This window comes from Dendropsophus ebraccatus, chromosome 10 (assembly GCF_027789765.1).
Source record: "Dendropsophus ebraccatus isolate aDenEbr1 chromosome 10, aDenEbr1.pat, whole genome shotgun sequence".
NCBI classification, from domain to species: Eukaryota; Metazoa; Chordata; class Amphibia; order Anura; family Hylidae; genus Dendropsophus; species Dendropsophus ebraccatus.
The window spans coordinates 69,155,509-69,181,973 of record NC_091463.1 but is presented as its reverse complement, the minus strand read 5'-3'; the positions used below and the strand labels follow the sequence as shown (position 1 = coordinate 69,181,973).

At 45.5% G+C, this 26,465-nt stretch overlaps 1 protein-coding gene across 3 annotated transcripts in view; it reads right to left on the bottom strand.

Moving 5' to 3' along the window:
- The window catches only part of MOSPD1 (motile sperm domain containing 1), a 31,766-nt gene extending 5,514 nt beyond the window's left edge, over positions 1 to 26,252 (bottom strand). The window contains exons 1-3 of one of the 3 annotated variants that reach the window (XM_069943166.1): positions 26,051 to 26,252; positions 13,538 to 13,572; positions 2,281 to 2,535 (exon numbers count right to left, since the gene is read on the bottom strand). In XM_069943166.1, the coding sequence (XP_069799267.1) occupies positions 2,281 to 2,434 (154 nt within the window). In that variant the 5' untranslated portion in view covers positions 2,435 to 2,535; positions 13,538 to 13,572; positions 26,051 to 26,252. Of the gene's footprint in view, positions 1 to 2,280; positions 2,536 to 13,537; positions 13,573 to 16,125; positions 16,319 to 26,050 lie in introns of those variants that run through there. The other 2 variants (XM_069943167.1, XM_069943165.1) reach the window with 2 other exon arrangements.
- Between the last annotated feature and the right edge of the window lie 213 nt (positions 26,253 to 26,465).

Below are 26,465 nucleotides of genomic sequence, written 5' to 3'. Positions count from 1 at the left end.
ATAAAATGTGGAAATCACCTTCCTTTCTACCACTACAAGATTATATCATGGAATATACAGCATCAGTATACAGCACCACCAACAGCTTGTACAATTGGGCTTTTAATCTAGCTAGGCTTTAGCAGTGTTAGTAGTGCCAAGGTGCTCTGTTTGGATCTGGTTTTTTACTTCACTTTACAATAGGTTTGTGGACACGTGCCCCCTGGTGGTCAGATAAGGTTATTAGGTACAAATTCTATTTACACTTTCAAATTGGTCTCTAAACCACATGAATGAGATGTCACATACAGTGATATCACAATACAGAATAAACATAGTAATGTCACAATCCAGGGGTAATAAAGATATGCCACAACATAGTGGGAAAATAAAAATCTTAATAACAGTGATGTAATAACACAGGGGATAACAACATGGCGGTAAAGGTAAATGATAATGCAACCTGTTAGGTCACATGACCGTCATAATAAACAGTGGTATCAATAAGAGAATAGAAACTCTATTATGTGGCAGAATCGCTGTTTAACTGCAATTTCTGCACCTTCACATACACCGCTGGACTGATTGTAACTACTGTAATTATAAATGTTAAGGACTGTCCAATGGTGTAAACCCATGGAATAAATTTGGCTGGGTCGGAACAGTCTGTGAAGTTACCTTCACATGGTCCTGGGGGTAGAAATAGCTAGTCTGGCCTTCTTAGATGCTCTGCAAACACTTTCCGCCCATCATGGAACATTTCTTATGAACCACGTAACATAAGTGTTCTTGGAAAATGACAATGCAGAGTAACAACATTTTGGCAAGTTCAGAAAGTACTCCCTTCCCAAGTAAATGGTGAAGTCCTGCCAAGCAAGATAACACATACCAGTGCACGTAGTCCCTAATACTATATAACCACCACCTAAAGTCTGTGTTACCCCCTCCTAGTGACATTTACACCCCCTATGTAAGTTTCCGCAGTGGAAATGATGCTGCAGGCAGATGTTAGAGGGAGGATAATCTGCTACTCCAAATGAGATGACGAGTAGCTCTTCTGATGATGTGCTTGTCATTTATTAAAGGAGAAATGCAGAGAGACAAATTTTTTTAGCAAGTGCTAGGGAGGAGGAGGATAAAAGAAATAACATGCTCTTACCTCCCTGGCTGGTGGCCGCATACTGCCGCTCCGTTCCTGGGGTCCCTAGCCACTTCCTGGTCTGAGCGGGATCTGGGTTGTGACGTGTGAAATCCACTCAGGCAGTCAGTGGTTGAGGCGGGACCCACTATGGCTGCTGACTGGCTGAGTGGACCTCATGCCTCACGACCTGGGTCCTCAAAAATACCCCCCCCCCCCCCGGCCCAGAGTACCCCTTTAAATAAAAAAAGTTTTGTTCACAAAATCAACGATAGGTGGCACTGTAGCAGTAACAGTATTTTTTTTTCTTAAATTAGGCTTTCACAGATGCACAGGTGATCAGCTGTTATTTCCCAACAGCTTGGCTTTCTTGCCACCCAACCTCACCCCATATGACTTATGGATATGGGGATTCTTGATGGATTGGGTCAACTGTGGCAGACCTCCATCAGGGTCAAATATGAAGGACGGCATTCATCAGCAATTAGGGGGAAATATGGGGGAAAAGGATCTGTTCACTTCAAGTGTGAGCTTTCCATCAGGCATATACTTTGGAATTATTTCCTACTTTATAGTGTCCTATAAATACCATTTCTCTTGAATTAAATGACTTGTACAGCCATGTCAATAAAAAAAAAACACAAAAAAAAACAAAAACAGAATAACTAGAGACAGTGATGGCTTCTGCAATGCCCAAACATTAGAGCCCAAACAGTACAGGTCATCAAAAGGTTAAACTCCAATGTTCCTAAATGGGCTACCAGGATGGCTATGACAGCCTGGTCGTAACTGGGTAGGGTTTGAAGGGGAATTCTGATCTCCATGATAAAATAACTTGGTCTCATGAAACCGACCTCTCTCTTTCCCAGGGTTTCCGAAAACCTCAGAGTGAGCACAATGTACTTTCTGTGGCGGCCCCTTCATTGTCTGCTCATTAAATATCTCATTTTATTAACCCCTTTAAAGCGCTTCTGTATATATCTGTTTCCCTATGAATTGGCAATTACCTTGACTAACACTAAATTTTACATAAATACTTATTCATTTAATTTTTTTTTCTTTTACACCAAATTATTATAAGTGAAGGAGAACATACCGCCACTTTAACTCTTTGCTAAAATTAAAGGGAAAAAAAATGTCAACCATATTACTGTGAAACTTACCTTTAAACTTTAAGGCAAATTCATAGGGGTTATAGAGAGTTAACACCTGCTTGTGAGTTGACTGATCATCAGCATAAAATATGAGTTCGGTTGGAAAGACAAACACTGGAAGGTTTCCTTCCACTAACTCTGGCTGCCGTTTATGTTGCTGCATTGGCACAGTATCTGTGTTTCCTCCCCAGCTCCTTTTGTCTCCCGGACTCTCAAGTCTTGTTTTCTTGGTGCTTGGAAGACCTCTAGTGCATGTTGTCAGTTCTGCAGGAGGAAGAGGAACATTAATACTGCAGGCCGGCTCACAGGCGGACAATTTTTGCCGTAACTCTAAACCCGGCTCCTTTCTGCTCGGTATAGATAATGGAGCTGGAACAGCATCTAATATCAGGAAGCTTTCTTAGCCATTAGCTTTTTATAAAAGAATAGGCACATAAAGGGAGTTCAGTTTCTATTCTGCTACCTCTTGGGCTATGTTCACACAGGTTAGGTTTGGCCTGCACAACACCCAATCTGCCTCCGATGTAAGTAAATAGGGTGTCTGCAACCCAGTTCAACTTCATTGGAAAGTTCCAGTGTGAATCTACTGCAAATTACATTCGATAGCGCCAGGATAACCCAAGGATTAACCCCACTGATAACAAGGAGGCTAAAACACCACAATTTTACCATATGTCACAGCATCCTATCAAAGGGAACGCCAACATATACCATCAGGTACTGGTAGCAGCCCCATTAACTTCAATGGCCAAAATGACACCAACTAGTGACTATGTTCGGGCCATTTCCCATGTAAATACATATATTTGTTTGTTTAACAGACCTGCTATAGGGTAATTACATGGCAGAACTGCAAGATAATGGCCCAAACCTAGTCATTAGTTGACTATATGGTGGTATATATTGACATCGACTTTTGTATACCAGTCCCATATAGTGAAATTGAACAGACATTTGCTTGTTCTTCAGGCAGTTGCTGGCCCTATTACACAGGGAAATATCAGTTTTTTAGGCCGATAATCACCCGGTACGTTAGGGCCTTGAAGGGCAACGCCAGTGAAAAATGTTTTCTTTCAAACCAACTGGTGCCAGAAAGTGACAGAGATTTGTAATCTGCTTCTATTAAAAAAATCTCATGTCTTCCAGTACTTATTAGCTACTATATGTCCTACATATCTATGTCTATGTCTATAACATACAGCAGCTGATAAGTACTGGAAGACTTGAGAATTTTTAATAGAATAAATTACAAATTAAATTATCCTCATGCTGTCGCCCCTTTGCAATTTTTTTTTCTTGCAATCTATTTTCTTCAGTAGATAATGTGCCACCATGTACTTTTGTACTGCAGTGAATGTTGTGGCAGTAACTACAACAGTGAGCAGTAACATGAGGTGAACGCTCTATTGTACACACTTGGAAGTGATCGCTGCTTACATTGTGCTGCCAGACAAATAGGTAACAGAAAATACTGCCACTGCCACAAGGATGTCCTGTTCATCTTACTATAGAGAGTACTGCTCAGATGATCTTTTTGTTGTGTAGTCTGTAATGTGCTTCAGGTAAGGCTGGCCTGTAAATGAACTCTTATAACCAGACATCCGTGACTATCACTAATCCCAATAAGAGATGTCATTACAGGCTGCAGTGTGTTGTCCCACCTCAGTCACTGATTGGCTGAGTGGGCTGTCATTGCTGAGTCGCCGTCTCAGAAGTAGCGGTCAGAAGGCTCAACGGGAGACCCAAAGAGGCCACAGGAGAATCCCCAGGGAAGGGTGTTAGGTGAATATGGGTTTATTATTTTCTCAACAATCCTAGCAATATATAAAACGTTTTTTGCGTGTACCACTATTAAAGTATTGTATTGCCCCCCAAAAGTTATACAAATCACCAATAAACACTTATTACGGGATATGCACATAAAGGGGGAGATTTATGAAACATGGTGTCAAGTAAAAACAGGCTCAGTTGCCCCTAGCAACCAATCAAATTCCACCTTTGATTTCCAAAGAGTCAGTGAGGAATGAAAAGTGGAATCTGATTGGTTGCTAGGGGCAACTGAGCCAGTTTCAATTTACACCATATTTGATAAATCCCCCCAGTGTTTTTCCCTGCACTTACTACTGCCTAAAGGCTTCACTTCTTGGATAAAATGGCGATGTAACGACCCGACTTCCAGAGCTGTATGGGCTGTGGTTGCTGGAGAGGATGGTGGGAGGGGGATGCTCACTGTCGGCTCTGTCCCTCTCCTGGTCTCCCTGCCGCAGCTCTCGCCCAGCTCAGGAAACACATCCACAGGCGTGCCCACTCACCACCCTAGGGACATCTCTCTCCTAGGACTCCCCTTGCTTTCCCTCAGATCGGGGACACCTCTCCAGGCGTGCCTGCTGAATACCCCAGGGACATCTCCCTGCCAGGACTCCCCCCATTCGGGGACACCTCCCCTGGCATGCCTGCTCCCCCACCCCACCTGGCGGGACCTGCTGGGATGTCCCCTGGGCAGCGCCAAATTCAAACTAGACGGCACCCAGCGCTGTCTTTCGCCAGCTGCCACCACTGCTGTATGTCTCCTTTCCTGCACGGGACTCCACTCATCACATCCCCCTGCAGCGGTAGGAAGGCGTCCTTGAGCTGGGGGGAGTGGGGGTAGTTCCAGCTGGGAGATGTCCCTGGGGTGGGGAGCAGGCACGCTGTGGGAAGTGTCCCCAAGCTGGAAGAGAGCTGCGGCAAGAAAACCAGCAGGGTGACAGGGTCGATACAGAACATCCCCCTATCATCATCCTCTCCTGCAGCCACTGCCCGCACAGCTCTGGGAGTCGGGTCGTGACATCACCATGTTATCCAGGAAGTAAAGCCTTGATGCAGTAGTAAGTGAAGGGAAAAAAGCACTTTATTAGCATTTCCAGTAATACAGTAATTGTATATTGCTGATTTGTATAAATTTTGGGGGCAATACAATACTTTAATAAAACTTTTCGCCGGACTTCTCTTTTAAATCAGCATTCTGATGCAGAATGACATAACCCTTGACTTTTTTGCCACATCGGTTCTAACACTCTTGAACACAGCTGTGGGCCTTAGGCCAATGTATACAGAACATATATGTGTGGCATTTTGTGATGCACCCAGCAAGCTCATCTATAATATGTGAACTGACGAAAACTGTAAGCAGGCCTTGTGCTTTTCATTCACAGATACAGTGAAACCTCTGTGAAGAGAATGAAGACCACCACCTCACCCAGACCACACTTCTTGTGACGGATTTTCATTTCCACTATTTTTTATGCACACTGTCCATCTTCTTTGAGAAGCTTACCCGACTTTTTAAAATGGTTGCCCCACAATCAAGAGTTAGAATCGAGCGCGCTGTGCATCTAAAGCCAGCAGGCCTTTTATTTTCTATAAGGGGTTCCAAACATCCAATATCTGATTGGAGGGAGTCTGACGCTCAGCATCCCCACCAATCAGCTGCTTGCAAGTACCCACATATGCAGAAAGCACTAGACAGCTCCATACACTGTGTAGTGGCCATGCTGGGTTACTACAGCTCACTAAGTGAATGGGGCTGAAGCACAATAACTCAGCAAAGTCATTACACAGTGTACAGAGATGCCTGCCTCTGGCTGGGTTCTTGGTTTACATGGATGCCATGGCTATGGCAAACAGCTGTTTGGCTATCTAACCAGATAATAATTGTTTTTCCTGGAAAATCCCTTTAATATAGCACAATATGACTAATCCTTGAACACTGCCTAAAAACACTGTCACAACAGAATTTGTCTTATCTCTTTCCATAATAACTATAATAATATATATTTAATGATGGAAAATATAAAAAGCTTAGGACATAGTTACCAAAAAGAAAAAAAGCTAAATCCATTTTTATATGTACTGTATTTATGACCTAAATATGATACAATAAGGATGTAGAATAGCTTGTATGACTTGTTTCCCTTCTCCGAGACTATGGCGCAGACGATAAATATCCACTTTAAATAATACTATGCAAGCCTTCTTGTATTGAAAGTGTATTTCACGTTTGCTGTAGGTTGTAGATCATATGTAAGAAGATACAAGCTTCACTTTAAGTTCTCTATGCTGATCCTTTTACTGAGCGTATTTAATCTGTGACTGCATGTCCCAGAAATTATATGGCTCTCTGGTCACAACCCCTTGCAGCAGACTGATAAAGTGCACCCAGGAGAACCGCTCTGACTCGTCCTCGCGATAATGTTAATGACTAGCTACGTACCAGCAGAATAAATAACCAGTGTGACGGAATGGAAACACAAAGTTCTCGCTGCATGAGTCTGTCAGATGTAAACAATGTACCCATAGGGGAGGGCCCTTTATGTGTCATGCTGCCTGCGTCACCTGGATGGCAACAACAGCTCCCTCACAAACACCTCATATTATATCTAATCCTGGAAACTTTTTTCTACTTAAGCCTCACCCAGCAGAGCTAAGTAACGCCTGGGCCTCACTAGAATCACCAAGCGGATGGTGAGGCTTCACCATTTGTGGTTGAAGTCCAGGCAAAAATAAAAAAAATATTGCTCAGTCTACCCTTAATTTGGCTCCTAAACTGTGTATAACATTAAAATAAGCACACATTAGGCCAATAATGTTGTTAAATAAGAGATTGTTGCAGCCAGGAAAGGATATAGTCACTTTAGTGAATGCTTCCTCCCCAGCTGTGCCTCTTCGACAACTAGGGGGCGCCTCACTGGTGAGGCCTATCTCACAGTTTGTAAACAGTATATAACCCACACGCACAGGTCTTCAGTAATGTGTTCTGAAGTTAACAAAGTTAACTTAAAGGGGTTAAGATAACAAAAGTAATGTTCTACCATCCTGTGCTCATCTACAACGTGCTCATCTCTGTATCAGGCCTTGCCGGCTCAATTCATTCCTATGGAGCCGACGGAAAGAGCCGGGTACGACGCTTTTCTGGCGTATTCATAAAGAGCCAGCGGGGCCCCATATGGAGATCACCAAGGGGTACAGAGGTCCATCGCCCCAGCAACCTCCTACTTTTCCCCTATCCTGTGGATAGGGGAAAAGAAAAATTTTCCTGGAAAGCTTCTTTAACTTTGGACATGTCAGAGCGACAAATAAGAAGTTGTGATCGGTAGGGGTCTTGCTCTTCTGTTCCTTCATTCTAGCAATCTGTGGGGGGGTCTCAGCAGCCAGACCCCCACCAATGACAACTTCTGACATGTCGCTGATGTGAGAGAAGTTAAATACAAGTTTAGATACGCTTTAAGATCTCATCACATTGCATGGAACTTATATGACAGCACACATGGTACCTATGGGCCACAATTTTGGAGCAATATTCACTTTTTGTGCTGCCATATACTGGCTTCATACAGCACCACAGTCTCCCCTTTGGGGGGGAGATATTTCCATAGACGTGAAGGTGATATAACATGCCATAATTTAAAAACAATAATAATGTAGGTGCATAGGCAAAGTTTAAAGCCACATGCATTATGGTCAACTTATTCAATCAATTTTATCAGGGTCCATCTAATATGCCATTCTTCCCTGGTGGCAGATGTAACGGTGAGACATATTTGAACTTGCCTGATCTTTTGTTCACAAATAGATAAGCGTCCACCGTCTGGCAGCCCATTTCTCACATTTCCCTCAAAATGGGCATATGTATGTGTCCCTGTGTCCAGCTGACAGCTATCTGAAATGTATGGCCGACTTTATACTCTTCTCTCGAGTTAGGAAAGCTGGGTGACAACAAATGTGGATTACGTTACAGCTTCTACAGGGTACTGTTCTAGATTTCTTATAGACTTGTCGTTCCTATGTCCGTGGTGATGACCACTATGGGCAGGGCCGGATTAAGGTTGGTGGAGGCCCCGGGCGACAATTTTGTTGGAGGCCCCCCACTCCTCCCCACCCCCATCTGTGACAAATCCTTCCTAAGGGTCAGTTCAAACGTACAGGCTCACAGCGTAAATCTGGCTGGTCCTCGCAGTTCCCTGTCACTACATACTCGCAGCTGTCTGAACGACCGCTGCGTATATGTAAATCTGCCGGCCCCTTAACCCCTTCTGCTGCCGCCCGGCTCCCGCTCCGCTCCTGCTATGTATACATTACCTCTCCTCGCTGCACGGGGTCCCGGCGTACTGCTCTCCCGCCTGGCCAATCAGTGGCTGCGGCTGAGCAACACACTGATTGCCCGGGTGGGAGATCAGTACTGTAATGTATACAGAGCGGGAGCCGGGCCGCAGCAGAAGGGGTTAAGGGGCCGGCAGAATTACATACACGCAGCGGTCGTTCAGACAGCTGCGAGTATGTAGTGACAGTGAACTGCCAGGACCTGACAGACTCGCAGCCAGATTTACGCTGCGAGTCTGTACGTGTGAACTGACGCTAAAAAACATTTTCAGTCGAACTAATACTCTCAGAACCCCCTACATTTATACAGCTGGGGGCAGCTGGGGGTGACTGGGGAAGGGAGGCAGCTGGGGTGACAGGGACAGGGGGAGTAGCTGGGGTGACTGGGGAGGGGGAGCAGTTAGGGGGGCAAGGAGAGCAGCAAGGGAGGCATGGTCGGGGGAGCAGCTGAGGTGACAAGGGGAGCAGCTAGGGTGACAGGAGGAGCAGCTGGGGTGACACTGACAGGGGGAGGGGGTGAAGCTGGGGGGCAGGGGGAGAAGCTGGGGGACAGGGGGAGCAGCTGGGGTGACAGGGAGCAGCTGAGGTTACAGAGGGAGGGGGAGCAGCTGTGGTGACAGGGGAGAAGCTGGGGGGCAGGGGGAGAAGATGGGGGGCAGCTGGGGCGATAGGGCAGGGGGGAGGGGGAGGGGGAGCAGCTGGGGAAGCAGGGGGAGAAGATAGGGGTGATAGCTGTGGTGATAGGGGCAGGGGGAGAAGCAGGGGGTCAGGGTGAACAGCTGGGGGGGGCAGGGAGAGAAGCTGGGGGGGACAGGGAGAGAATCTGGGACGGGGCAGGGAGAGAGGCTGGGGGGGGGACAGGGAGAGAAGCTGGGGAGGGGCAGGTAGAGAAGCTGGGGGGTAGGGAGAGAGGCTGGGGGGGGGGGGCAGGGAGAGAAGCTGGGGGGCAGGGGGATCGGTCGAGAGGCAGGCTGGGCAGGGAGAGAAGCTGGGGGGCAGGGGGATCGGCCGAGGGGCTGGAGGGGCAGGGAGAGAAGCTGGGGGGGCAGGGAAAGAAGCTGGGGGGCAGGGGGATCGGTCGAGGGGCTGGAGGGGCAGGCTGGGTAGGCTGGCCAGGGGAGCTTCCGGCAGACAGCCTGTTACACACAGGCACGGAAGCTCACAGCAGCAGCCCCCGGTGGGGGGCAGCAGAGGGGGGTTCGGGTTGGTGGGGGCCCCTTTGTGGTGGGGGCCCCGGGGCACGTGCCCCTGGTGCCCATTCCTTAATCCGGCCCTGACTATGGGAACTATAATGGTGGCTACAGCAGTCACTACCCACCTTTCCTAGTAGGAAGCTGTTAGAAAAAATCTTACAGCTTCTTGACAAAGCTTGTATCTACTATTGATTTCTTTCTGGCTTTCAGCTTTCCAACCATCAGGCTTTGCTGTGAAGCATGCATGACATCACTAGATGCCCACCGGGGGAATATGGAGCACATCACTGAAGAACAGCAGGCTGTATCTGGCAGTGTCCACAGCCATTGCTGGCTGCATGAACTAGCTCTTAACTACACAGACGTTAGCTCATCAAATGCGAAATAAGGCCTGTATTGTCAGCTTTGGCAAGATAATGCTTTTTATTTTATGTTGTCATTACATAATTATTACGCATAACTTAACTGATGGATATGTATGGTTTGATTTCTTTGCCTTTATGGATTGGATGGGTCGTTACTGACATCTGATGAGAATTTCATGCTTATAGCACCATCAGAAATATATTTACTTACCAAATTGGTGACGTGTTCAACACCTTCACCCACCGTATACAGAAATCACGGTACATAGGGCATTCATCTGCTATCCTGCATAACTGCCTAAGCATAATTTTTCCATATGATACAGTAGTTTAGAGGGAAATTCCAGTCAAAATAATCTAAAATGTCATAGATACAGTACATGTGAGAAGATTACAGTAGTGAAGTCTGTGAATAATTTGCAGAATGAAAGGGCTCTATATAACCCTCAAATCCCCTTGGTACAGCCCTTTTTACACTACGTTCTAAGCATGAACCTATAAACAGCCTTAGGGGTTAGGCAGCTCTATAGAGGTTCCTTGTTCTGAAAATCAGAAGTGGACAAAAAAGATAATTTAGACTGGAACTGTCCTTTAAAGAACCTAGTGACCCTTTAACTTTCTATAAGATGCATTGCTGGACAACCCCTCTAAGCTTCTTTTAGTTAGCCGTCGTACGGAGGAGTTTTACGGCCCTATTACACGGAATGATAATTGGTTGAATTGGCCCGATTCGGCCACTTATTGCTCCGTGTAATAGAGACAACATACATAGGACAATTGTTTCCTTAGGTCCAGACCTAAAATCATTGGCCGCTGATCGTGCAACGCTAACAAAATGTCCGTGCAGCCCTTGCTAGATGATTATCAGGCCATAATAGGCCGAATAAACGTACACCCATCTAGCAGATTGGCGCTCATTTACAGCATTCATTGGGCTGCCATCGAACTAATAGGACCCTTAGGGCCCTATTCCACCGGACGATTATCGTTAGCATAATCGTTAACGATTAACGATCTCAAACGACCGCTATTGCGAAAGACCTGAAAACGTTCACTCATTTCCATGGAACGATAATCGTTACTTATGATCGTAATTGCGATCGTTTCTTCTTCCGTATTTCTTCGCTATTGCGTTCGTATCTATTGCGAACGACCGAACGATGTCTTATTCAATGCGAACGATTTGCGAACGTTTTGCGAACGAGCAACGATAAAAATAGGTCCAGGTCTTATAAAGCGATCAACGATTTCTCGTTCGGTCGTTAATCGTTACTGCATTTCAACGGAACGATTATCGTTTAGATTCGAACGATTTAACGATAATCTGAACGATAATCGTCCGGTGGAATAGGGCCCATAGTATCCAGACTCAAGGCCCCCCATACATATCAGCAAATAAGGACCTGAATTATCTGAGTTTGGCCAGCTACCTAATGTGCAAGGGGCTTCCCAACTACCCCCTTGACAGATAAAATTAGAGATGAGAAAGATTATGCATGTTGATTTTCAACACCCGATCCTAGAGCTTAAGTACCTGCAGAGGAGCATGGTAGCGTCTTTCTTTAGTCTCCCTATTAGAAACACATTTACACAGACCGAAGCCAAAGAGGTATGTGTATGCTGGGAATTTGGAATAAATAGCTATTGGGCCAGTGAGCTACTGGACCCTTAGGGTATTGGCAGACTAAGGAATTCTCGCTGATAACTTGCCGCAGATTCCTCCGCTCGTCCCTTTGCGTCCCCGCTTCACCCTCTGCCTGTCCCATAGACTCCATTCTATGGTCAGGCAGACTCCGTTGTCCGCCCAAAGAATGGATACGTTCAATCTTTGGACGGACAGTGGAATCTGCCTGACCACAGAATGGAGTCTATGAATCCGTGCCAAGTTATCTGCGAGAATTCCTTAGTGTGCACATACCCTTACCTAGATTATCAGAGCACCCTATGCAGTCTAAAGTTCTGTTCAGTTTGAGTAAAGTGGCTGTAAAATGGTCTAAATGAGTAACAAAACCAGCAGAGATATTTATGTCTGTGATACCTATGTCAACCAACACTTCTACTGCAAAGTTCCAGAAATTTTTTTTTTCACTTGCTGAGTACTTTAAAGGTTTTCTTTTGGCTAATGTGATCAATGGCCATTGTTCTCTTTCTCTGATCGTTAGGGTAACGACACACAGCACCCCCAACAATCAGCTGTCTGGCGGATGGGCCACTACACAGTGAACAAAGCCAGCTGCCCCATGCCTAATTCATTGTGTAGTGTGAGCGCCATAGCTTTGCCAGATAACTGATCGATCAGCACCCTGTCAGCACCCTGTCGAAGACTGGCCATCTATTGCATTAGCCTGGAAACCCTCCATTGTTTCCTTTATATCCTTCCTCTTGTTCAGAGCTACCTCTGGTGTCTTATAGAAAAAAAAAAAAAGAAAAACTGCACTAAACTGGGCAGTGAATATGTAACAGCACTATAAAAGACAAATGATATAAAAGAATAAACACTTCTGGGCACTTACAGTACTCCTCCTATTGAACTTGTATGAGCTTTTATTAAGGATTTGATCAAGAGGCTTCTCAGACCAAGAAACACTCTTGAATGCTTACTTATGTGTTTCAAGCCTACGTTAAAAGGTTTTTCTTTTTCAAAAGTGTTTTTAATGTAAAGAAGAGTGCAGAGGTTCATCTAGACCAATGGTCCATGCACTACAGCGCAAACATCTTTCACAATGGTGATCAACTCAACTTCCTGGGAAAACTGGTGGCCACAAATTTCTTTCTCCTACGACAGCCGCTACGGAAGTAGAGAGTTCTTATATTGTTATTACTGAAATGGTTGACCATGTAATATACAGTCCAGCTAAATCTTCCAAAGCAAAAAGAGGTTTTGGCTAATAATGAGTCCTGCGAAGGAGAATTGTAGGGATTTTAGGTGGATGAATTGGTAATTTACACTAATAATATCCTTATGTTAAGGCAAAGCCACAGTACAGAGAGAGAGAGTCATGTGGGCCTATGACTATTGACAACCGATATGATATCAGCTATTTCCAGCATTGTCTGTTCAATATGTTAGAACTACTGTATAGCTAGGCTACATATATGCATATATTCCCAAAAAAGCTTAAAGAAGACCTGTCACCCCCTGTGCTGGGGTGAAGGCCGCTCGACCCCCCGCCAGAGACCCTTATACTTACCCCTTCTCTTCAAGTCCCGCGCCTGGAGCCAGTCGTCCCGGGATGCAGATATTCCCATCGGAAGCTGTGCGCGCGCTTCTGAGAGGAGTCCGATGCCCATAGAGAATGAATGGCTCGATTCATTCTCTATGGGCGTCGGACTGATCTCAGGAGCGCTCACGCCGGGCTTCCGACGGGGATATCTCTATCCCGGGACCGGCTCCAGGCACGGGACTTGGAGAGAAGGGATAAGTATAAGGGTCTCTATCGGGGTTGGGCGGCCTTCACCCCGGCACAGGGGGTGACAGGTTCCCTTTAAAATCCAATTATATTATTGATTTGCGATACTGTAATCTAATGCACATAGATCCAATAACAGAAAAGATGAAAAGGCTCTTACCTGTTATAACACCGTGTTCCTTTCCATGATTCAGGCTGTAAAATATGAAAGGAATGTATTGTAATAACCAGTAGTGTACTGTCTATTAAATTACCAGCGTAATTGGTGACTCATGCCGTGTCTGAGGAAGAGCTGACATCCCCGATGCATGCCAGAACTAAACATGGCATCCCTTGTGTGCCCAGCCTACGTATGCAACCTGATTTTATACTGATGCCCTGGATTCTGTAATCCTTTAATTAGCCATTACTTTGTGATCACCTACGCAACTTGTAGCTGGAATATCCAGGCGCTGCGGCTGCCTCTCTGAAAATAATTGACTAGGCTAAAAACTATACGGAAACAGGAAATTGATGTCAAAACAGTCAATATAAATATCTTCCTGGACAATGAAAGGTTTCCGCAAACTAACTGACACATCAACAGTAAATTTTAATCTTTTTAGACCCAGACTGTTCTTAAAGGGTCTGTCCAGTCAAGAGCTCATAAAAGTACATGTAATAGTACATGAGGATAAATATCTGCTATTTATTTTTCTCATATCTTGCTGTTTGGTCGTCTTTTTAGCACAGCTCTATGAGGGCAGAGCTGTGATTGGTGACTACTGCTTTGGTGCAGTGCCTGCAGGGAGGGTTTGGTAATCGGAGACACGCCCCCTGTCTCATTGGCTCAAGTTACTGCTCTCGGCCTCCTCTGATTGGCTGCTCTTTATAAACATGCAGGAAGCGTAATCAGCCGATTACCGGACCAGAGTAGAGTCCCCACGTAGCTTGGATCAGCGCAGGAGTATAAGAGTAGGTGCATGGCAGGACATTTAACAGCATTAACCCACGGGGGGTCTCATCCAACCACGGAGAATGTAGTAGAACATATACTTTTATTGCAACGCGTTTCGGCCTTACCATGTATAATAAAGGCCTTTCTCAAGCATGCTTATTTAAACGATAATTGTTCTGTGTAATTGCAGGCAACGATCGAAAAATCGTTCGTATGTCGTTAACTGTTGATTTAGATCTAAACCTAAAATTATCGTTAATCGTTCGCTGTAATTTCACGTTCGCTCAAGTTCCCCACTTTTTCACTAATCGTTCAGTGTAATTGCACATTCCCCATTGTTTTCCTGAGATCAAAAGGAATAAACGATCGTAATAACGATCGTATCTGACGACCATCGTTCTTTGTAATATGGCAAACGATTTCAGGTTAACGATAAACAATCTTGTTTGCGTTAGTCGTTAAAAATCGCTCCGTGTAATAGGACCCTTACTGTATGCCTTTAGGCACTATTCTTACCTAGACCCAGAATACTGTGCTTCATGCATGGTGGAAGCAACGCTGCTGAGTCATGAAGAGAAACACTTCTTGTTAAAAAGAGGTCTTTATATATCTTTGATCTTTATATTAAGATATCACAGCATATCCAGTGTGCAGTTATTTTAGATATATTTCTATTGGCAAAGACTTCAAGGTTCAGGAGAAAAGTGTTTAATAAAAAAAAGATTAACCCAAGAACAAGGGTACACAGTGACAGGTTACCCGGATGACGATTAGTTGCAACATAGGAAAATATTACTTTAGTGAAAGAGTAGTGGATGCTTGGAACAACCTTCCAGCAGATGTGGTTGCTAAATCTACCATAACAGGATGTAAACCTGCTTGGGATACACATATATCTATCCTAAGATAATAAGAAGGGAAATACTAAAAGGGTAGACTAGATAGATCAGACCAAGTGGCCTTTTTCTGCCTACAATCTTCTATGTTTTTCTGGATGCCCATTTTTGTTCAATTTTGCTCTGTTCACACGAGGAGGCACGTCACAGAGGGGAGGGGATATTGTTACATGGGGCAGCCGGGCCCTCCTCCAGGTCATATCAAGGCCCAATTTGTATGTCAGGAAACTGAAGCAGATGGCGAGAACCGGGTGGTGGTTTAAAAAAATGAAACGCACAACCGGGATCTCTGTGACGTGTCAAACAGGTGTGGTGAAAAAGAAATTTTGTTCACACTATGTTTTTTTCATCCGTTTTCTTTTCATCAATTTTTTTTGCAAAAAACGGATGAAAAAGCGGATGCATTTGTGTGCAATGAAAAAAACGGATTGCAAAAACGTAGCGTGAACCCAGCCTTGGCAAGTGGAATATTCGCTTTAACAGCACCCAGGCCCATTCATTTTAATACATGTCCTAGCGAGTCCCTCTGACCTATAATAGTCGGGTTTTGTTGGGGTTTCCATGTTTTAAACAGCAAGAATATAGCTGAAACCTACAGTACTCTTACAGACAGAAGAAACACACTGCAGACAGAATAAAAAGTGAACTGAGACTCACAAATGCTACAACTATAACCACAATCATCCATTACAGCAGTGATCCCCAACCTGCAGCTCCCCAGCTGTTACAAAACTACAACTCCCAGCATGCCCTGACAGCCGAAGGCAGTCACGTCATGCTGGGAGTTGTGGTTTGGCAACAGCTGGAGGACCTTAGATTAGCATTTTAGTAATACAAAGAAATACATAATTAAAAGAAATAAACTTAAATATCATCTAAATTCTACAGAGAAATAAATGGCATAAGGAACGTTACCTTAAATGTGCCGCCATGTTGTGTGAGCGCCCTATGAGTGTCTGCACTGAACATTTCCCACCTATTAGAAATGAGGAGAGTGTGCTTCTTGTCTCGGACTCACAGACCTCTGCTCTTTGTTTTTCACTGTGCTCCTTTTTTTTTTTTCTTTTACTATTTGCTGGTGTATTTTCCCAGCCTCTGAAACTTGCACAACAGTGCTCCTGCCCTCCCCCCCTCCATGTTCAGCCTCAGCTCCACGTGGCTAGTCATGTGACCGTGTTTACAGGGCGCTGCTGCCGTCTGTCAGGTCCAGGGTTACAATGTCACTGCCTCAGCACTGTCACCCTGTCTCTGGGCCTGACAAGCCAATCATTGAGCTAACTTGGCTGCAGACACTTGCTGACGTCTGTGAAACTCTAGGCTCAGAAAGAAGGGCCCTGCAAGATGTGGCCCGCCCTGAGTCAGGAAAACAAAAGGTTCCTGTCCCAGAAGAGAGAACAAGGCGGCAGATGGTGCCATGATTGCCTTCTCTGTAATCCCCCTAAATGGCCGTTCAGCTGCTCCAGCATGGGGGTTGCATGTTACAAAGCTTTGTAGGAAACAAAAATAAAAATATCAGTCTTCTCCCGATCGTATGGACGTTTATGAGAACCATCTCCAGTAACATCTAGTGTGTCCAGCAGATGGAAAATGTGAATAATATTACAGGCGTTTATAGCGTGGACCTGCGCACAGTTTTTAATGCGTTCATACTGATAAATGTTGCAGCAACAAAAAAAATGTAAAATAAATTACCACCAAAAAATCTACCTGAACCACAAAAGTTTACCGCACAATGTGAAGGCACCATATGGCCACAACCACACAACGTCTTTTTTGGCCGTTTGACGGGTGTTCTTTTGCACATTTTAAAATAACGGATGTTATTTGGCCAGGAAATGACAGACGTCCAAAAAAATCGTCCGTCACACAACCAAAAAAAGACGTTGTGTGGTTGTGGCCTATAGGTGGAAACACGGGATCAGGTTGCTTTGTACTTCCTAAGGGTATGTGCACACTACGAAATGCTGGTGGATAACATCCCGCGAATTCCACTGCTCGCCCCTGTGCGCTCCTGCTAAACTCCCAGCCCGTCCCATAGGCTCCATTCTATGCTTAGGTGGACATGTCCATTCTGTGGGAAGATGGCAGAATCTGCCTGAGCATGGAATGGAGCCTATGGGAGTCAAGCGGGGGCGAGCGGTGGAAACCGCGGGATGTTATCCGCAAGAATTCCGTAGTGTGCCCATACCCTTACTGTATCACATCATCTTCCAATCGGAAGAAGCATTAAAACTGCAATGTAAACTGATAGTGTGTTTTCACCCTTAGGCCATGTTCACATGCTTAGGATTTTATCAAGATCCCTGTTGATATTCCACCACCGTGTGAGTGAGAAGAGAATTTTACCTGCAGTTTGCTTCTCATGTTTTTCTTAAAACCGGATTTGCCTATGGCAATCTCGTGTGAGAACATGGCCTAACAACAATCTTACATGCCCCGATTGTGCTAGTAAGTGAAATGTATGTCCTGCTAATGCACATTGTGTACAGGACACCTAAAGATTTTTTTTTTTATTTTTGTCCCGTCATAACTAAGATGTTGCAAGTTTTAATCTGAGAGAATAGCTAAAACGAATGGGTGGCAGTGTTCAGCCCCCTTGCATTCTAGCAATGAGTGAGGGTCTCAGCATCTGGTCCCCCACTTTTGACATGTTGCTATGATGGGTTAGAAGTTTTTACACTTTAGGTCCCATTTCCATATGTGCATTAGCAGGATATATAGTTTAAAACAGCTTTAAGCACCCTTTAAGTGGGCCCAAATACTGCACGTGGTAGTCTTGGTGCCTATACGCAATTGGCAGTAAGGTGGAATAAGTTGCCAAGGATTCACAGCAACTATAGAGGAAGTACAGATGCACACAGTCAGTGGCGTTACTAAAAATGGCTGGGCCCTATAGCAAACTTTTGATCGGGTCCCCTCCCAACTGACCACTAAGCCGTGAAGTGTAGTCATAACTGCAGGGCTTTCAGTTAAAGGGACATTTGCAGACGCCGGGAGGCCTGCTAAGCCAACTCATGCTGCAAACAATGACAGCTAAGGGGGCCCAGTGTATTGCAGGAGCAGGCTGCAGGGCCCCCTGATGCGGTGGGCCCCATAGCAGCCGCTATGGCTGCTACAGGGGTAGTTACGCCCCTGCACACAGTTACTCCATAGTGTATGGTCACAGTAATACCTATGTATTAACAGTTCATTTTCACCAGCAATGATTACATATTAAGCATTCATTTAGTTGTCTGGATCTGATTGATAATTCATATATATAAATGGAGGCACAAAGCAGTTAGAAAAAAAAAAAGAAAGAAAAGGAAATGACACATTCTATGACATGTCCTCTCTGCAGGCAGGCCGCACAGCAGACGCTGCTAGGGACCTGACCCCACTGTCTAGTAGGTAAGCAGCAATCTGTATTATTCTCTGACAACCAGGTCACCCTGCCACTTCAGCAATAGCAAAGCTGCCAACAATGCCCGAGTCACATCCAGCATGTTATTACTGTCAGGATGCATAATGCTAGATATGTTATAGGATTGCTTTGACTATTAAAGGGGTTTGTCTAAGTTTGTGTTAAAAACTAATAAAATCACAAGTCTGAAAAAGGTGGGATGTCTCAGAGCACGACATGTTATAAAAATAGCTTATAAAGCCCCTGACACTCTGGGACTGAGGCCTTGTGCGTTGTACATCCACATGACGGCCAGAGCCAATCACTAGCTTCATAGGTCTTGTGGGGTATAGGCTAGCGTCACAGTGGGGGTAGTGATTGGCTGCAGCGATCATGTGGACACACAACAAATCACCAGTGCAGGAAGACAGACCCTTGACCGGTGACTGTTCACATTATATTGGTGTCTACTGATCAATTACTTAAGGGCCTTTTACACGGGCCAATTATTGGCCAGGAAAACTGACAGCACGGAGAATCCTCCGGTGGGCCCCCAGCTTTAGAACCTGCACTAACACTGACATGTCCTCTGGTGGGCTCCAGATACCCCAGTCCGACACTGAATACTAGCAAGATGTTAAAGGGGTTAGGCTGGACTAGAAAAACATAGCTGCAATACCACACACAAACTGAGGACAAAAGTGGCACTGTTTATGAGAGAAAGCTGCCATGTGTTTCCATGGCTATGTTCACACATAGTGTTTCCGTCAGTTTTTTTTTAACCAAAACCAGGAGTGCGTTGAAAACATAGTTGTGCAAATCTTTTCATTAAAAGGCTACGTTCACACTACGTAAAAGTACGGCCGTTGCTGCCGATGGCAACAACGGCCGCACTTTTGGCGCGGTGGAACAATGCCTTACTTTCAATGGGATCCCATACGATGCCGCAAATAACTGACATGTCAGTTCACACAGTGAAGCGAGCGGCTCCGGCCGAGTACCGGCCGAGATGATCCGGGCAGAGACCAGCCGTTCCGTGACCTGGCCGGGGTCATGGAACGGCTGGTCACATATTGCGCTGTCTGTTCCACTCCTGGTTTTGGTTGAAAAAAGACGGACGGAAATGCTATGTGTGATTATAGCCTAAGCCTGGACCCTTTAGGCATCTACATACAGGGCAGTTTGGTCTTATATATATACACACACACATACACTATGTTTGTAACCATTACCAGGTTTGGTTGTGTTACACTGTGTGAGAGAGCTGTTACACAGACACTATACAAGGGAATGTCTATGATGATATTAATTATCACAAGGTTCTGGTAATACTTTACACGTGACATATTATACTCCGGAGTCAGCAGCTGCCTGGAGATGCAACACAGCAAGTGACTTGTCATATAAACATCAGTGTGCCCGGCCCGGCTACATCACCTAGCTTGGATTGCTCTGTGCTGGAGGTTGTGAATTAAGAAAAACAATAAAAGCTTCCATAGTTTTGACTAGTGCGAGGTAATGCTAAGTATTCTATGTAGATTTAGTTGTCTAAGAACAGCGTGTTCAGTGTGTCCAGCCCTGAACTGTGAAGACATTCAGGACACAGCAGATTGCTATATACCTGTCATGGTGAGATAGATGTAGTAAAGAGCTTAAAGGGGTATTCCCCCCAAAAAATTTTTTTGCATTAATACGTTGCCCACCCATAACTTTCCATCTTTGCAATATCAATTTATTATGGGTTCTGCACAGTTTTGCTGTTATCTAGGTACATTCACCCCCGCCAAACGCATAGAATCATCAAATCTCAGTCCAACCCATCTCCACTCCCTGCTCCTGGCCCCACCCATCGTGTTGGCATCACATGTCCTCAGTCTCTTCAATGGGCTGGGTTAGCGCTTCTAACCCAGTCCACTGAAGTGAGGGAGGACACTGACAGCTGCTGTTGATCAGTGTCTCCCGACTCCCCCCCCCCCCGACGTTGCCCCCCCCTGCAGCTCAACCGACTTACCCGCGGCAACAACCTCCCCCCCGCCCCGCGACCCATCCACAGCATACACACCCCTGCCCCCCTGGGACTCACCGAGCTGGGCACAACAAGTCTGGGGGAAACTATGCCCATGTGCTGGAGATAGGTGTACGGCATGACTAAACCGCACCCCCCCCCCAACTCACCCCCGGCCCGCAGCACCCCCGCGGAACTCACCTGCGGGCTAGCATCCCCCCCCCCCGGATTCACTTGCGGCACCTCCACGCCCTCCCCCTCCCACAGAACTCACCCGCGGCCCGCAGCACCCAACCCCCCCCCCCCCCCGAAACTCACCCGCGGGCCCGCAGTAGTTTTCTAGCCGGCGCCATGCTGGAGATAGTTTGGCTTTTTAAAGGAACTTGTAACTATGGAACGGATGCAGCTAGAAAGACGGGTCTTGGGGGGAATACACCTTTAAGTTATGTGACATACAGCTTCCTTATAAGTAAAACTGCCATAAACAGTATCAGTATGGGGGCCCCTTGCTGGCTGTATCATAAAGCAGATGCTTCAGCCTATGACCCCTTTTTGGCTGTATCATAAAGCAGATACTTCAGCCTATGACCCCTTATTGGCTGTATCATACAGTAGATGCTTCAGCCTATGGCCCCTTATTGGCTGTATCATACAGTAGATGCTTCCGCCTATGGCCCCTTTTTGGCTGTATCATACAGTAGATGCTTCCGCCTATGGCCCCTTTTTGGCTGTATTATACAGTAGATGCTTCAGCCTATGGCCCCTTATTGGCTGTATTATACAGTAGATGCTTCAGCCTATGGCCCCTTATTAACTGTATCATAGAGTAGATGCTTCTGCCTATGACCCCTTATTGGCTGTATCCTATGGCCCCTTATTGGCTGTATCATACAGTAGATGCTTCAGCCTATGGCCCCTTATTGGCTGTATCATACAGCAGATGCTTCAGCCTACGACCCCTTATTGGCTGTATCATACAGTAGATGCTTCAGCCTATGACCCCTTATTGGCTGTATCATACAGTAGATGCTTCAGCCTATGACCCCTTATTGGCTGTATCCTATAGCAGATGCTTCCGCCTATGGCCCCTTTTTGGCTGTATTATACAGTAGATGCTTCAGCCTATGACCCCTTATTGGCTGTATCATACAGCAGATGCTTCAGCCTATGACCCCTTATTGGCTGTATCATACAGTAGATGCTTCAGCCTATGACCCCTTATTGGCTGTATCATACAGTAGATGCTTCAGCCTATGACCCCTTATTGGCTGTATCCTATAGCAGATGCTTCCGCCTATGGCCCCTTTTTGGCTGTATCATACAGTAGATGCTTCCGCCTACGACCCCTTAAGAGGTGGAATCTTGTAAGAATCAAAGGTTCCCAGTGTAATTTCTTAGCAAACTCATTGACCTGAATACATTTTGGGTGTCGCTTAGTGATTATTTTTGAGAGATAGGCGACTATGCTGGATGGGGGGTGACTTTGCTAGAGAGCTGGTTGGCTATTCTGAATAGTTGGGTGCCCATGCTGAACTGCTGGGTGGCTATACTGGATAGCTAAATGTCTATGCTGAATAGCTGGATGGCTATCCTGGATAGCTTTGTGTCTATTCTGAATAGCTGAGTACCTATCCTGGATAGCTATGGGGGAGATTTATCAAAGGGTGTAAAATTTAGACTGGTGCAAACTACCCACAGCAACCAATCACAGCTCAGCTTTAGGCAGTGCTGAAAGGAAAGAGGAGCTGTGCTTGGTTGCTGTGGGCAGTTTGCACCAGTCTAAATTTTACACCCTTTGATAAATCTCCCCCTATGTGTCTATGCTGAATAGTTAGGTGTCCATGCTATTAATAACTAGTGTACTGGTTTTCACCCGCTCCATGTTTCTTGTTGTCAAACCAGCGTAATGCAATGTCATTCATAGTGATGTCACCAAAGCGGGCAGCGACCGCGAGTGGATGATATGTCTCACAGGTTGAAATAACAACAAGGAATGGCAGAGCACATGGGAGATGTGCTATTTTTTGGGCACAGTTTATCCCCCAAACTGGCGTAAACTGCTGAGGAAATGTAGGCCAGAGCGTTTAATTAAAGATAACCATAATGTAATATACTGCGAGAACATTAGTAATAAAGAGGCAGGCCTGGGGCCAAGAATCTCATCCAAAGGCCTGGTCTGAACTGAAGACTGACAGAAGATTAAAGAGAGTATAATAAAGATGAAGGCCATAATAATCAAGCATAAATGGTCACCTCCTTGGAGCAGGGAATAAGGGGTCCTGGGAAGGAGGTAACTGGGTGTAGTCAGCCAGTACTCAGTGGGGGAGATTTATCAAACCTGGTGTAAAGTGAAACTGGCTCAGTTGCCCCTAGCAACCAGATTCCATTTTTCATTCCTCACAGACTCTTGGAAAATGAGAGGTGGAATCTGGTTGGTTGCTAGGGGCAACTGAGCAAGTTTTACTTTACACCATGTTTGATAAATCTCCCCCAGGGGTAGGAAACCTAGGCTCTCCAGCTGTTGCAAAACTACAATCCCATCATGCCTGGACAGCCAAAGCTTTAGCTTTTGGCTGTCCAGGCATGATGGGAGTTGTAGTTTTTCAACAGCTGGAGAGCCACGGTTCCCTACACCTGTTCTAGGTGAACTGTTTTCGGTACAGACAATCCACCATCTGCATATTATGGTGGCCACATAAAAAATCCCTTTCCTCCCAGACCCAATATGTTTATCCTGTCCGCAGGCAGTGTTTAGCCCCCGGAGAAAAGGTTTCTAGATAAAACGATAACATTAGCCGTTTCCTGGGTTTGCCTCCATCCACTTCTGACCTTTACGGCTGAAGCTGCTTCCTGTCCTGAATCAGGGTGTAATTTTTTTCCTTAGAGACTACTTACAGTATCTATGGGGGAGGAGATTGTTTACAATGAATAGAGGAGGCTATATTCTACAAATCAGGAACCCATCACATGTACCCATGCAATGACACGCATTCCCATAGGCTAACACTGCATGATATATGGCACAATTACCACCGCGCACATTCATCTGCTGTAGAGCCGTGAGAGATGGTAACAAAGAACAGTTTTCAATTTGGAGGACCCAGCATGTACAGTAATAACTCCATTGGGCCTACAAGGGAAATCTAATACTAAAGTCACTGCTAACCATACGGCTAGGCATATACATTAGATCACAACCGTCCCACAACTGTGGTATGATCAGCAATGTGCACAGATGGTGGCAGCATTTGCACTTAGTAACGACCAGTCCTAGTCATAGGAGGAAAACAATACTTTGAACACAGAAAACTCAACTGAGTCTTGAGTCTGCTGACCAGACGACGGTCCAATGCTGGGGTAGGGATCCTTGGCTCTCCAGCTGTTGAAAAACTACAACTCCCATCATGCCCGGACAGCCAAAGCTAAAGCTTTGGCTGTCCAGGCATGATGGGAGTTGTAGTTTTGCAACAACTGGAGAGCCAAGGTTCCTTATCCCTGGTCGATTGTGTATGTGGGCCTGCTGAATGTCCTCCGAGTAATGTTGGGGAGAGAAGGATCAGGCATGTGAGATGTCACTGCACAATCCTCCTGTTTTCCATAAGATAAGCTGTACATGTCATTCTGGCAGAATTAACCGCTATATTTTACAAGCTACATTGCAGCGCCAGCATAATTCCAATCACACAGCTGTGTCTGCAGAGTGGGCACTGCTACAGCAGACGTCATACAAATGTAGCAGCCGAGCACAATGCACACGTACAACACAGCTTCACCTCTAAGCCTTTGTAGTATCCTTCTCAATACTCTTCTAACAGGAATTTGCATCCAATCAGCAGCCACCTGAATATACAGCAGCCAATCAGCTACCACCTAAATGTAAAGCAGCCAATTAGCAGCCACTAGAATATACAGCAGTCAATCAGCAGCCAATCAGCTACCACCTGAATGTAAAGAAGCAAATCAGCAGCCACCTGAATATACAGCAGCCAATCAGCAGCCACTTGAATATACAGCAGCCAATCAGCAGCCACTAGAATAGAATATACAGCAGCCAGTCAGAAGCCACTTGAATATACAGCAGCCAGTCAGCAGCCACTAGAATATACAGCAGCCAGTAAGCAGCCACCTGAATGTACAGCAGCCACCTGAATGTACAGCGGCCAGTCAGCAGCCACCTGAATGTACAGCAGCCAGTCAGCAGCCACCTGAATGTACAGCAGCCAGTCAGCAGCCACTTGCATGTATCTCTATCTTCCTGTGCCAGTCTCTGTAGTTGGGGGGTCAGCATTGTGCACACTCAGCCAGACGCCTTCCAGTGGACCCTGAGCTACTGTGTCCACCCTGGGCCTAATGTATCACCATTCCTATTGTCTTATAATCACTTTTTATGGCAATATATTATACGGCTTTGTATACATGGAGGTGACCTCAGCATATCTGCTCATCAATACTGAATAATTAGACACTATTGAAGATTTGCACACTGTCTTGTGATTTCCTTGTCCCCATGACAAACATGAAGGACAGATAAGGGGAGCCATGCTATGTACCATCTACATTCATCAATATGTCCCCTGGATAGTTCCTCCTGTCACTTTGCTGCCTTCTCCCCCTATGGACATGTCTGGACAATAAAGCACAAACCATAGAGAAGAGCTAAGCAGGTGACAACCTTATTACTCATATGCTTCTCATATCCTCCTCCCCCTGTATTATCTGACAGTCAGCAGTATCAATATTTATACTAGATTGTTATTGTTTATACTATTATGTATGTATTGTTACCATTATTTATACTATTATGTATTATTACCATTATTTAGACTATTATGTATGCATTGTTACCATTTTTTATACTATTGTGTATGTATTATTACCATTATTTATACTATTGTGTATGTATTATTACCATTGTTTATACTATTGTGTATGTATTATTACCATAGTTTATACTATTATGTATGTATTATTACCATTGTTTATACTATTATGTATGTATTATTACCATTATTTATACTATTATGTATGTATTATTACCATTGTTTATACTACTATGTATGTATTATTACCATTATTTATACTATTATGTATGTATTGTTACCATTGTTTATACTATTGTGTATGTATTGTTACCATTATTTATACTATTGTGTATGTATTATTACCATTGTTTATACTATTGTGTATGTATTGTTACCATTGTTATCCCATCCTGTGTGCAGTGTATTACTATGTATAGAACAATAGCCCCGGTCCTCCCTGCCCTTGTGTCCGTAGAGCCCCGTGTATTGCCCCGGCTGCCCTCCCCCGGTCCCGTAGCGGACACCGTGGTGCTGTGGCGGCTCCGTACACTGTGTACAGCTCGGTGTGTGCCCGGGTCAGATGAGGCAGTGTATGCGGATGTCACGTTGCTCTTCCCCCGCCCCTCCTCCCCGGTTCCCCTCTCTCTTTACCTCCTCTCCGCCGAGTCCCGCCGCTCTCCGTCCCTTTGTCAGCAGCCTCTGGCCGCAGTGCCGCCCCGGAGCCGCGCGTGACGTCACCGCTCCTGCTGCGGATGCTGAGCTGCTGCTGCCGCCTCTGTCGGTGCTCGTACGGCTCAGCCCCGTCCCTGCACTGCTCGTCCAGCGACTCCCAGGCCGGCAATGGCGCTGTCTCTGCAGTCTCCGGGTGTATGACATCAGCGGGCTTACTAATCAGTCTCCACAGCTTCCTGCACTGTATCATCCTGCTGCATCACTGCTCACTCCTGCCCTGCACCTCCATTCATCATCATCATCATCATCACCACCACTACCACTGATTCCTGCCCTGCACCTCCATTCATCATCATCATCATCATCATCACCACCACTACCACTGATTCCTGCC